Below are 13,200 nucleotides of genomic sequence, written 5' to 3' on the forward strand. Positions count from 1 at the left end.
AAATTTCTTGCAAAAAAATATCTACTTTTTTTTTTGTGAAGAATTAGAGAATTGTTACGTTAGTTGGTTGTGCGGTAGTGAACCGACATCGGATTGAAATAAGGAGCCTAAAATGATTTAAGGAAAACCCAAATCTGCATTCTGAAAAGTAAGATACTTAAGTGGCTCAAGTCCAAAAGAAATGACCAAATCTATATCTTATCCATAGCCAGAGATCAGTAGTATTTTTTAAGTATATACTGGACAAGCCATGTGTTATGCAGCTGATAAAGCCTCTCGTCGGGTCTACTATCTAAGTTCTTTAACGTTCGTGGCGAGAAATGCCAGCCGCCATTTTGTTAAAATATATTTCTAAACGCATCCCCTCCAAATTGAAAACAACCGAAGGTCGACGCTGTTCTCAATCGCTATAAAGTATTTTTGGTTAGGTTCATAGCTGTGTTAAGGATATTAAACAGTAAGTAAAACGCTGTGATTACGTTAGTGATAAATGCGCACTAATTCGATATAAAAATACTGCGTTTACAAGGGCCGAAACGTTTCTTCGTGTCAGTTTATACTGTGTAATTGGGTGGAAGAAGGCTTGGCATAAAGAGAGGCTATGGCTACTGCCTGCATCGTATGTAAAATATTTATTGCGTCTTCTCGCCCACTTTTTTGTTTTCCAATCATTCAAACATACGCAACCATACCAGTCATTACTTGCCGGCTCGCATTATGCAATCATAATTACTATTTCACTTACTCGTTATAACCTCTAAAGTCATAACCTATATGTATAATATAACCTTAGATGTCAACAATTTTATTAGTGCCGTCTGGAAAATGCATTTAGATGAAAAGTTGATATTCGGGGGGAAGAAAATGGTGTAATACAAATCGGTCGACTGTTACTATTCTTGACTAATCGTTGTCAATGTTGAAATGGTTCATCCTATTTTCAATGCCGAATCTGATAACCACAATTCTTTGACTGCGAATAATCAGTGAGCTTGGAAACCATTATTATGCGAATCTGCTTCTGTATATAGGGCTCAGAAAAAATGTATTAAATTAAGTAATATATTCATTCTTGTACCGGCCTCGTTTGAAATTTTTCAAAAATATATTTACAATGGTATTTCAATTTTTAATGCTCATTGTGCATGTCAGTGTCTGACGATAGGCAAAAAATTGTATAAGAATGGAAATAGCTACGCTTAAACTCTAGACTTTTTATTTTTCAACAAATTGATGAGAGCGAAATAGAAAATTTCAGGCATGCATTTTGTGTTGAGCCAATAATATGATATAATATGAATAATATGACCGATCGATTTTATTCGAACATGCAAATATCAGTTCGCCGAGAATGAAATACTTTTTTCATTCTAGTCAGCCGAATAAGAATTTGCCGGAGCAACTCATTACATAACTTACTTGGCAGAAACTTCAACGTCGATGCTGAATCAAGAAACAAGAAAACATTGATTCTAATTTTTTAATAAAAAATTAGCTATACGTTGACTCGGTGTTGTTTATCTACTAAATTCATTTCCGAAGTACGAAACTTAATGAACAACTTTCATTGAAAAATGGGGAAAATGTACTTGCCCACTTTCCCAAATTGGAATTACTCGAATCTTCTTCAATTCTATTTATCATATGATAAAATAAAATAAAGCCACACATTTTTATCCACCTTATGAAACGCTATCAGACCGGCTTTTTAAAAGATAGGTTCTATGCAAGCAGTTTTCTACCTTAAATGATGAAAAAAACTAGTATTTGCTAATTGATACATTCTGACAACTTATCTTTACGACTTAATTGACTGCTTTCAGTGATCAAATAGATACTTAGCTGAACGAGATGGATGTGGCCGGTGATTTGACCCTGCAATGGGTCGAGGAAGTGGGAAATGTAGTTCATGAGGAAGTAATATGCGACTTAGAAGGGGAGTTGGACACTCCAGAGGAGGAGGTGATCGGGGCATGTGAAGAAGTAAGCGTCGAGGACACAGTCGAAACTGTTCCAGAGGCTTGTCCAGCACCCGACTCCGAAATCCTCCTTGTGCCACAGTCTAATGACATGGAGTCTATTTACATAGTACCCCAAGATGGCCAAGGTCATGATTACTTGAATATCCAGGTCACTGAGGAAGTAATTAGTGATAACTGGGATAGACCGGGACAGCATGATGGGTAAAATTGAACTTTGATCATTTTTATGATATTAGAAGCGTCAAAAGTTGTGATTCTTTGCCTATGACGCTTAAGGAAAGACCACTCTATTTTTTTTTTAAAACTAAATTACACAATTTCAAAGAACTTAGATTGATATTCATGTATTTGAAGTTCCAACTATTCATTTCAACGAAATTTTGAGATAACCCTTTTCTATCGTTAGAAAACATTCTGAAACAATTACTGCCCGATTGAGGTAGCTAGTTGCAATCACACATATTTCGTTTTTTGCATAAGAATGTGGTTGGTACATAAGTCTCCATCGCTTTTCCTTCAGATGAATGTTCAGAACTGCAGACACATTGATATTCCATGTACATCGAATGCTATTTGTACTTTTGATGGACTCACATAGTTTTTATCTGGAAAAGTATGAAAATTGATTGAAACCCAGTAATTAAATATGTTGCGGAAAAATTTACCATAATTGTACACAAAGTTTTTCTTGCACAATGCTTGGCAGATAATTCCTAATTCTTAAAGTGCTTTGTAATTGAAGAAAAATCTTGATTGCATATTTCCATTCCCAATATTTTGGAAAACGTGAGAAAACAGAAAATTTGATATTACTAAACATGCTACAAAATATAAAAGCAAGACAAATATAATTTTTTTTGCAAATTTGTCAAAGTACTTCACCCAGAAACTAAAAAATGTTTGCACGCATTGTTGAGTGAAATTTTTTTACAACTTTGTGATCACCTGATGCCTCTTTCTACACTGATTGGAATATTTTTAAATTATTTACAAAAATTGAAACCTGTTGTAGTCTTAGCCAATTATTAAAATAAACATTATATTCATGTCCATTACAGTGTTGAAATCCCGGAGACTAAAGTATCACACGACAATTTACTTGAGTATGACGACATGGAAATACCATTGCCGATTGATCAAGATTCATACACAAACACTCGCCCTTACCCGTGCGATTTCTGCAGTCGTCGGTTCAGGAAAAAAGCAAATCTAATGAATCACATGGTAGCTCATCAGACGGATCGCCCTCATGGATGTAATTTGTGCGGTGCTAGATACGTCAGAAAATGTGATTTAATGAATCATTTGAAAATTCATGCGTACGCCCCGTCTCGTGATGGATTGGAAGATGACTTGAATGATGACGATTCTCTTATCCCAGAAGAGGAGGAAACAAATAAAGGAAGGCGCAAAAAAGTTCAGTCTAACGCACCAAGAAAGCGCAAGAACAATGCAGCAGCGGCAAAGCGGGCTGCTCCAGAAATCAAAGTTGAGATGGGAAAATATGTGAATAAATCTTACGACTATGTGGACGAAGATATGCGACTTTTAGAAGAAATGACCAACAGAAATTCGGCGAGAGGAAATAATTATGCATCAAGTTCACGGTGGAATGAACAACTGACCTCGGAACATATTGAACCCCAACCACCACGTTGGCCTATCACAGACCCAACCAAACCGTATGTTTGTCAACACTGTGGTGTTGGATTTGCCAGAGAAAAAGCTCTGGCTTCTCACTCTCGTGTGCACGGAGGCGATAGTCCATTTGAATGCACTTCTTGTGGTGATATGTTCTGGGATGTTAACACCCTGCGTGAACACGTTAGAATCAAACATGGAGGTGCTGTGCAATCAGACTTAGAAGAGTACGATAATGATGCAACTTACACCGGTGATGAAAGATTTGGAGAATTTTACTGCGATACGTGTGGAGTACCTTTTCACCGTCTGGATCTTCTTAAACGCCATCGAAAGTAAGTAGTGAATGATGTATGGAACATCTACGTCTTAGTATATGGTTAATCTATGATAATGTATCCTTGCACTTGTTTAGTGATAAATTTGTTCACAAACATTTCTCAATTTTTCCAGGATTCATGTCAAGCAAGAAACTACAGAAGTGATTACCAAGGGTTCAAGCCAGCATCATGTGTGCAATGTTTGCGGAGAGTGGTTTGAAGAAGCTTTGGCATTACTTGCACATGCTGAGCTGCATGCCAGGTATTTGTATAGAATGCATTATTATCTTTACGATTGCTTGAGAGAAGCATTTTTACGGGATATATTACTGTAAAAGTAAGTACTTCTTGGAATATTTATTCTGAGGACTATTTATTACATTAATCTTATACGGTCTTCATGAGAAAAAGGTGCATGTCGATTCATATAATACGGACGTTAAATTCTAGTTAAAAATGCGGTTAGAAATAAAAAAAATGTGGTCGGTAAATAATTTCTAATGATGATTGTTCGGTATAAAATTACAACACTTGAAAATCTCGTAATCCTCAGTTTGATATGGGTTATATCACCATTCAATAAGCAGCAGGCAAGAATTATTTAAATTGAAACTATAGTGATTTTTCACATTTCCGTGTAACATTGACACTTATTAATTATTTGATTTGTACGTTTGATATATGTATCTACAGAAGTACATTTTTTTAGATTACTTCTTATTCATTGTACGTCATTTCATGCTTTTTTCATGTAACGAGGCTAAAATATTCGTGTAAAAAAATTCAATATGAAAAATCGAATTCGGAAAATTCATCGCCTATGTAAAAATTTGAAAGGGTCTCAAAACTTCAAGAGAAACTTGTTGTATGATTTAGGTCACCTAGTCGGCGTTGCTTATTATGTGGCCAAAGGTGTCGAGATGATGCAGAAGTCGCAGAGCATGTCCGTCAAAATCATGCGGAGGATGCGCCGCCAAATACTTGCACTCTTTGTGGAAAAACGTGCAAAGACAAGCGTAGTTTGATCAAGCACTCCTGGGTACACAATGCTGATAAGACATTTGGATGTACAAAATGTGGTAAACATTTCCACAATAAGGCCAGACTCCGCAGGTGCGCTAAGATTCATTATCAGTATTTAATTTATCAATTTTCACACTAAATTAATATTTCAATTGACCTTTTGCAAGCTGTCAACTCAACTTGTTACTGTCAGAAACCAAGCTCCGATTAATCGACATTTTAATTTTTGATGCATTAGATAAAATATAGCATGAAGTACTTCTGTTCAAAGGTTCTCGTCAGTTGTTGTAAACCCCATTAAATTTTAACTACTTAACTGAATTTGCTGTTTTTTAAAAAACCCACGTATTGTGATGAGTGTTGGTTATAAATGAAAATTTTCAATAGGCATATGGTGTCCCATCGCAATAAGATGGTCGCATGTGACGAGTGCGGCGAAGAATTTCCTGATGGTAGAGCACTGGTGAGCCACCGTCACTCTCACAACAAGGATTTGGGTGGGCGTTCTTTCCCCTGTAGGGAATGTGGAAAGACATTTGGTAGCCGTAGTTCTCAACAGATTCATATCCGTATTCATACTGGTGAAAGACCGTATGGATGTAGATTCTGTTGGAAAGCATTTGCAGATGGAGGAACACTCAGAAAACATGAACGAATACATACCGGTGAAAAGCCTTATGGATGTGCCATCTGCCCTCGAGCTTTTAACCAACGTGTAAGCTTGATAATTACTTAATTGTTTACCAATAATCATTGATGCGAGTATATGCAATAACCTGTTCAATAATTAAAATTTTCTATAAAAACTTACAGGTCGTTTTGCGTGAACATGTTAGGGCTCATCATTCAGGTCCAGATCCAAAATGTCATGGCAGTATGACGCCATATCTATGCAAAGTATGCGGTGATTCTTATGGCACGTCCGAAGAAATAGTTGCACACATAGTGCAACACTGTGATGACAATACAGCCTTGCGCCGACAACCGCAAACTGGCCCGCGAAAGTATAAAAGGAGGCGCAAGCTCAAGCCTTATGAAACAAACCCTGTTCCCCCACGCATGGCTGCAGTGAGTTACGAAACGCCAGACATTGCATCCGATTCGGACGATAATACAAAACGAAAACTTGGAAAGAAGAACAAGCAACAGCACAGGGCGAATGTAGAAGAGGGTTATCAGAACGTATTGAAAAGCTTTGAAAGTTCACTGCAGAATATAAGCTCGATAGTAAGTAATTCCAAGGCTAATCCAGCCAAATCGAAACTTTCGAAAAGAAAGGCCAAGAAGGATGAAAAGAAAAATGAAACACAGACGTCTGCTCAGTCCAGTAGACCAAAAATGATTCACACTCAGAAAACTCGTGTACCGGTTCAGATTGGTGGTGACGGAGTGAAGAAGGGCCAAAAAACTAAGACCATGGTTACCAGAACTCCCAAAGTTATGCCAAACGAACATAAAACTGGGGTATTTCCCAGCGGTGAAAGAAATAGACCGAGGACTAAAAATGTTAGTTATCATATTGAAGGGAAACTTCAACTTACCCCAGCAACATTCCCAACAAAACCGAACGAGGAGCTCGAAAAGCCGCACTCCGTGACATTTTTAGAGAAAAATATTAAAATTGAACCAGGATCGCAAAAGAATAGCGGTGCAGTTCACAGTAATAATAACGGTAATATAGCCATAGCGGAGCGAAAGGTGGAGCCAACACCAAGGAAGAAACCTGCTGTCGTTAAGAAAGTGCGAAAACAAAAGCAAGTTGTAATAAAACAAGAGCCAAAAGATGATGAGTCGAGTCAAGAAGCCACGCAAAACAACAACAATGCGATAGAAATGAATCAAACGAGTCACATGTTAGATAATGCTCTGGATGGCAATAATTTAGAAGTTGCTTATGAAGCAAGCATCGTTACAGCTGAAGAAGAATCCATCCTTCCTGATTTAGATACGCACACCATTCATAATGAGGTTGCGGAAAAAGAAAGTTTCCAACTAAGTGTTAAAATGCTTGAATCAGCACCGCACAGAATGCTAGCTGTACATCACGTTATCACACCAGTTGACGAGGTTCCAGAGACCATAATTCCGGATGCTGTTGAATACACGTGCGAAATGTGTTCAGCTGTATTTTCAAGCCGTGCAGAGCTTTTGGTTCACGTTCCGATACACATTTGATTGCATTTGATTGATGTTATGGGAGAAGCATCCAGGTTTGTTCAATTGTAGGCCTCTTTTTGTCTAATTAACGTTTTTTTTTTTTTTTTTTTTTTTTTGCCAATGCCGTTATGGATGCTGAACAAATTCGGCTTAGGTATCTAATCGTTTCAGTTGATCGTACACATAGGTTCAAGCCAAGGCCCCCTATGCTTGTTACTCTATGAGTTATACCACGTTCATTGTTGCATGTTCTATATTTTCATTGTATTGAGTTTTTGCAAAAGAAAAAAAACAAACCAAAAAAAAAGAATATTGTTCACTCAATTATACATGGTGATATACTTACGCTGACAAGTTTATATCCTTTCCTAAGCATTGTTTGTTGCACCACAATTCATACCATGCAGTATGATGAGGGCAAATCACAAAATGAGCTGGGATTAGAGTTATTTTGTCATGGAAGATGAAAGGATAATTAAATTTTCAATAAATTTAGAATAGACCATTGAAATAGAATTTCAGCATAAAATGACTGTAAAAAATCTGTGTTGATGTAATCATTGATGTTTTACTTAGGTAAATTCAAAGATAATGTATATTACCTAAATTTATTCATCAATTACTATAAAATGTATATTATAACTTTCTTCTATATTCAATTATTACATAACAGGTTTCCACTCTATGGCTCATTCGTTTTCTTTGCTTAACTTTACATTTGGTCTTTTATGATTAAACTTAATGTAATTATTTCTGAGTTTTAAGAATATATAGTAGTTTATTGAATTCAACTTTAACGTTATTTTATAAAACATGGTTATTCATTTTCAGATACTGGCAATGTAATGCCATATTATAGGGGTATTAAAAATAATAGTAACTAAAGTTAACAACATACGAAAATTGTGTGTATTCATAATTAGATAGCTTGTAACAACATTTTGAAAAACAGGCCAATACTAGCCAAATGATCATATTTTTTTTCAATACTGAAGAAGATAAATTTGACATAGTGTACTAGAGCAATTATCTTATGATAGCCATGTGTTTGGAGTATAATACATAAATGTACATACAAAAAAAATGAGAGCAAAATAGTATCAATCTTGTCTGAATAACTTTACTAGTATACAGTGTTTTCTTTTTTTTTGTATATACCTATTTAACGTATAGATCTTATATCTTTACTCCCAAATTTTAAGAACAACAATCTGTATTCATTTTTCTGCTAAACACTTGTGATTGAATTTTTTGAAAAATACGAAAAAATAATTACTGTAGATCTAACGGTCGTAGCATCCCAATAAACAGAATCGATCTTTACAAGCATACTATATTTGCTAATAAGAGGGGAAAAAATATGTACATAAACAAACAAGAAATTTTGCAGATTTATAAACATACTCCTAGAATTTGTATGCCAACAAGTTATGATTTAGCAGGATATTTGAAATATTTTATAATGACTTAGACGTCAATAAAAAATAAATAAAATTACCTATATAACAGATACTTCCTTACTTTATAAACGGATTCTCCATAGAGTATAATAAATATTAATAACTTGTGTGAATTGTAAGGTTCGCGACTATACTAACCAATATTTCGATATCGCCTTTTGGGTTAAAAGAATATTATGATATAATATGGCATTGCTAGTATCGTACAAAATGTACTGCTTGGTTAAATTATTTCAATTTTTCTTCCTCTTTAGTTCGAAATATTTAATAACCTCTAGCATGAACCATGTGAATACAGAGTTAGATATTCTTATTCACAATTTAATTGTTACATTCTTCTTTAGTTCTTAGCAATATTCAAACAGCTTTAAGATCAGTTTGATATAATAAATAATTACTATTTTATAAATTACGTCAATAATGACATTATAAAGAAATTGAGTTAAGTCTTTTTAATCGCACATTCATCAACTTATACTAATATGTTGATAACGTTTTATGTTTTATTTATCAAGATGGTAGCACTAGATTCTTTGTTTCAAATTGTTACAGCAACGGAGTTGGCGTAAAATGTACGTACGTACATGGCATTGCAAAGAATACGATAAACCCTGTTCAAAAATAGTTCTGTATTAAAATGCTTCATTTTGTTAAGCTTAAGTTTTAAGTGATTTGCAGTTACACCCCTCATATTAATGAGCTCTATGCAAGATATAAAATTAATAAAAAGCCGTACTGTTGAAAGCGCTCTTATTTGAAAATTAGAAGAAAATTAAGCAGATTGATTTACCACGAATCGCAATAAATTAGTGACATCAAAGTATGTCTTTATCTTAGGAAAAATGATTCGCATTTGCATTTGTAAAACATTCACTGATTGAATAATCGTGCAAATTCACTTTGGCATACTATAAAGACCACAGTTGCCTTGTCAATTAGCAATCAACATAAGTTTTATAACGCATTATAACTTGAGCTGATGGTTGAAAATTAACAATGTTCATAGTACACCTACTTTTTCCAGTGAAAGCTTTGTTTACATACAAAGGTCATAGAATTATAACTTAGTCCCAAAGATATTTTATGCAGTATATCTGTAATTATTTTAAAGGTGGTTAATTGCAGCAAATTTTGTGCTTGAAAATATTCTAAATTACCTTATGTAATATAAAATGTGAGTTGTGGCATTGGGCTAGGATCAAGAGAATACACAATCGGTGAATATACCTGTATTAGAGAAAATTGACAAATATTGGCAGAATCAAATTTTCGGTTACTCCCAATTTATCCGGAGGCTTTTAATTATACATTTTGCGATTGCCATATGGAGCAGCCGAAACAGTGGCGTATAATAACAAAAATACGTCTAACAAACATTAAATTTTTAAGCCATTTTGCTACGTGAAGTATAATAGTAATAAAACTATTCGAAGATCATGAAACACTTGTCATGAGTGTGGAAGTAATTCTTGGTATTGAAGTTGAGAATCAGAAAAAATTTAATAAAACAATTAGTTACTCGATACATAGATGGATAATGCCATGTCATCATAGGTATGTAAGACTTTTAAAGAATTTAAGAAACTATGTGCGTGTATATATATATATATATATATATATGTATATATACACACACACATATGTATAAGTTCAGTTGTAATTTGTGCTCCACGAAATGATTATTATCAACGTACTCTATAGAAATTGACTTAAGATTTCAAATATAGAAATATTCATTCATATACGCGGGATTGACCAGGAAAGAGTAGCAAGTTGTAAATATTGTTATATCTTGGATTTAGTAAGGTGGTGCAATTTAATGTTAATCGTAGTTGTATTTTTATTTGAATAAATCATTAATAGTCACATGTTTTATAAAGGGAAACGTTACTATCTGAGCCCGCTCTAGTTCTGGTACAACTGACCTTAGTTTGCTAGGTCCACTAAATTTATTGCAATTGAATATTTTCATTGTGTAGTGAATCTATTATAAATAAGTTTAATATACAGCATTGGAATTGTACAAATTCATAGTAAATGAATCACGCAATGGATCATTTGATGCAATATCGTGAGTCACGCAAATACACTATTCATACTGCCACATGAATGAAAGAAACGTGATGGTAAAAATTTTAGAAAATACTTTTTTCATAGAATGATATATATTCTGTATATTTCTTCCTCAAACGGCATACCTTCACGGAAATAACTCAACTCCCGTGTATATTCGTACCCCCAACTCATAAATAAAGCTAAATTCCCACAAGAAAAAAATGAAGAGTACGAATTGACACCCAAGTTGAGGTTTTTTTCGCTTGGGTACAGATTACAGGTGCAACGACTGCCACTGCTGCGACAAGACAGTGGACGAAGTAAACCTCGACTGATCTGGGCAACACAAGCCAGGAATATGTCCAATGACCTGGTAACCAAAACCTTTTTGAACCCATAAGACACTAACATATGACATTTTTTTAATTTTATTCAAATAACTCAAAAACCACGTGATCCACAGAATCCAAAATTTAATCAGTTCTACTTTAGGAAAAACCCCGTCGATTCAAATCAAAATGACCCAAATCCGTTCATCCGTTCTCCAGATATCGTTGGACAAAAAATTCATCATATATTATACACACAAACACCTAGTCATAGATCTTGAAACGTTAAGATCTAATGAAAACTCGACTTTTCATTTTTGGTGGGATTATAATAACTTTTCGTATTCCCTGGAGAAGAAGAAGTAGGAAGTTAATATTTGAGAAATGTGAAGAAATTTGAAAAAAATCAAGAGGAATACATTGGAAATGATTGGTAATTATTACGAAATTAACGTCAATCCTGAAATGTTGAAATTGCAATTTTGTCATCAATGGGGGGACTATCTATGGTTAGCTGTAATTTTAAATTATTTCTCGCATTTTATAAATTCATTTAACGTCGCTCGGCACGCTGGCAACACATTCGGCTTGCCCCCCCCCCCCCCCCCCCCCTCCCCCGCGCCTTTACTGAATAATACCTACCGGACGAGCGACATTATAGTACATTATGTAACAAGAAAGTAGAGTTTTATTCCTAAGTCTTTATTTCCGACTCAAGTCTGACCACGATATTTATTTGAAAATTGGGACTTTTAAATTGGCCTCATATTTTTAGGTGATTTGAATTTGCGGGAAATGCGTTTTAGAGAAAAATATGCCACTTTCGTCCCGCTTTTGAGGTCAAAAAGGTTAACTTTGTGGTTGAGTCGGGAATAAAAAGAATCATCGAAATGCGACAAATACTGGGAAGTTATGGTCAATGTCAGGTAGTCAGGAGGTAGAAATTCTTGAACTGTAAATTTATAAAAATTAAATTGTAATTTATTTTTCCTTTCCGAGTGCACAGCCCCTCGTTTCGAAATAATTCATTGAAAAAATCTGATATTTACAGAACTTTACATTCGTTGACTGAAGAATATAAACAGTTGCCTTGATGGGCTTTGGTGTGACAACCGAAAATCGTCGTGCACTTTCGCCCCCTGAGATGTTCCAATGGTAGAGTTGAGAACTTATTGCAGAACATCAGAGAGTTACCGATTTCGACACAATGCTGGCTGCATTCACCTTCCGAGTAACACAGTCTTCGCAATGGTAGGCCAGGGCGGCGATACAATAAATTAATAAGAATAAATTACTTCCAAAATAAAGTTTAGGTACCCGAGAAAAGAATGTATACATAGATCATGAATAATAACAGATTAGATGTAATAATGATGCGGAGACAAAAAAGTATATGTATATGTATATGCGGTCCATGTACGACATTAATATACATGATCCATTTACGATTAAAACGTGATGCATACTATAAATTTTATAATTTTCCAGGAGACAAACTAGATTATCTACAATAATACGGCTATAATATGTAAATAGAAGAATTATTCATTTCGAAATGGAATTCTATTCGACACGCGCTCGATGTATTCCATCACATTAATATTCATAATTATTCCAACGACTTTTCGTTTTCTCTCTCGATCTTGAATTTTCGGAGGCATAGAATCGAAACGCTGTTTTAGCTAGTCGCAAGTGAAATACTTCACGTTGGGTAGAGAAGCGAATTTGTTTTTCGTAAAGTGTATGGAAAAAAATTCAGAGTAACTGTAATACATCACGGATGCGTTAATTTTGAACGAGATGAAACGGATGCTTCGTATATGAGACAGTATTTAACGCTGCGTAGTGATTTAAAGACCTAGAAAGGTGATAGGGAGAGAAAGAACGACACTTCTTAACATTTCGAGTGTATTTTAACACACATTTGAAAGATACGAGCGAAATTTTTCATCATCCAACTGTCGCAGAACGGCAGCGTTATTAGCCGAGCCGTTCACTGAAGAATATATCCTCAATCAACGGCTGACCATCGGAGGGCCTGGCCGCTTGAGTCTGGAATCGGCAGGAGAGATGAGGTGTGTATTTCTTGTATGAAACGTGAAAACTATAAGCATTATACATCATATCATATCATCATACATCGTACATCGTACATCGTACATCATACATCATACAACATCATACCTAGTATTACAGTTCGAAACCAAAGTTTGAATTTTCGGATGTTCGGAAA

At 34.9% G+C, this 13,200-nt stretch overlaps 1 protein-coding gene across 2 annotated transcripts; it reads left to right on the forward strand.

The window, feature by feature from the left end:
* The first annotated feature begins 365 nt into the window (after positions 1-365).
* On the forward strand, positions 366-10,462 carry LOC124304780 (zinc finger protein 729-like). Of its 2 annotated transcripts, none has more exons than XM_046763413.1 (7): positions 366-457; positions 1,824-2,183; positions 3,041-3,958; positions 4,077-4,205; positions 4,820-5,056; positions 5,354-5,681; positions 5,780-10,462. In XM_046763413.1, exons 2-7 carry the CDS (start codon positions 1,852-1,854, stop codon positions 7,139-7,141), a joined length of 3,306 nt encoding a protein of 1,101 aa, XP_046619369.1. In that variant the 5' UTR covers positions 366-457; positions 1,824-1,851; the 3' UTR covers positions 7,142-10,462. The 2 variants fall into 2 exon arrangements, with proteins under 2 accessions (XP_046619369.1, XP_046619368.1); XM_046763412.1 differs by lacking the exon at positions 366-457 and adding an exon at positions 470-619.
* The last annotated feature ends 2,738 nt before the right edge of the window (positions 10,463-13,200 follow it).

This window comes from Neodiprion virginianus, chromosome 5 (genome assembly GCF_021901495.1).
Source record: "Neodiprion virginianus isolate iyNeoVirg1 chromosome 5, iyNeoVirg1.1, whole genome shotgun sequence".
NCBI lineage: Eukaryota > Metazoa > Arthropoda > Insecta > Hymenoptera > Diprionidae > Neodiprion > Neodiprion virginianus.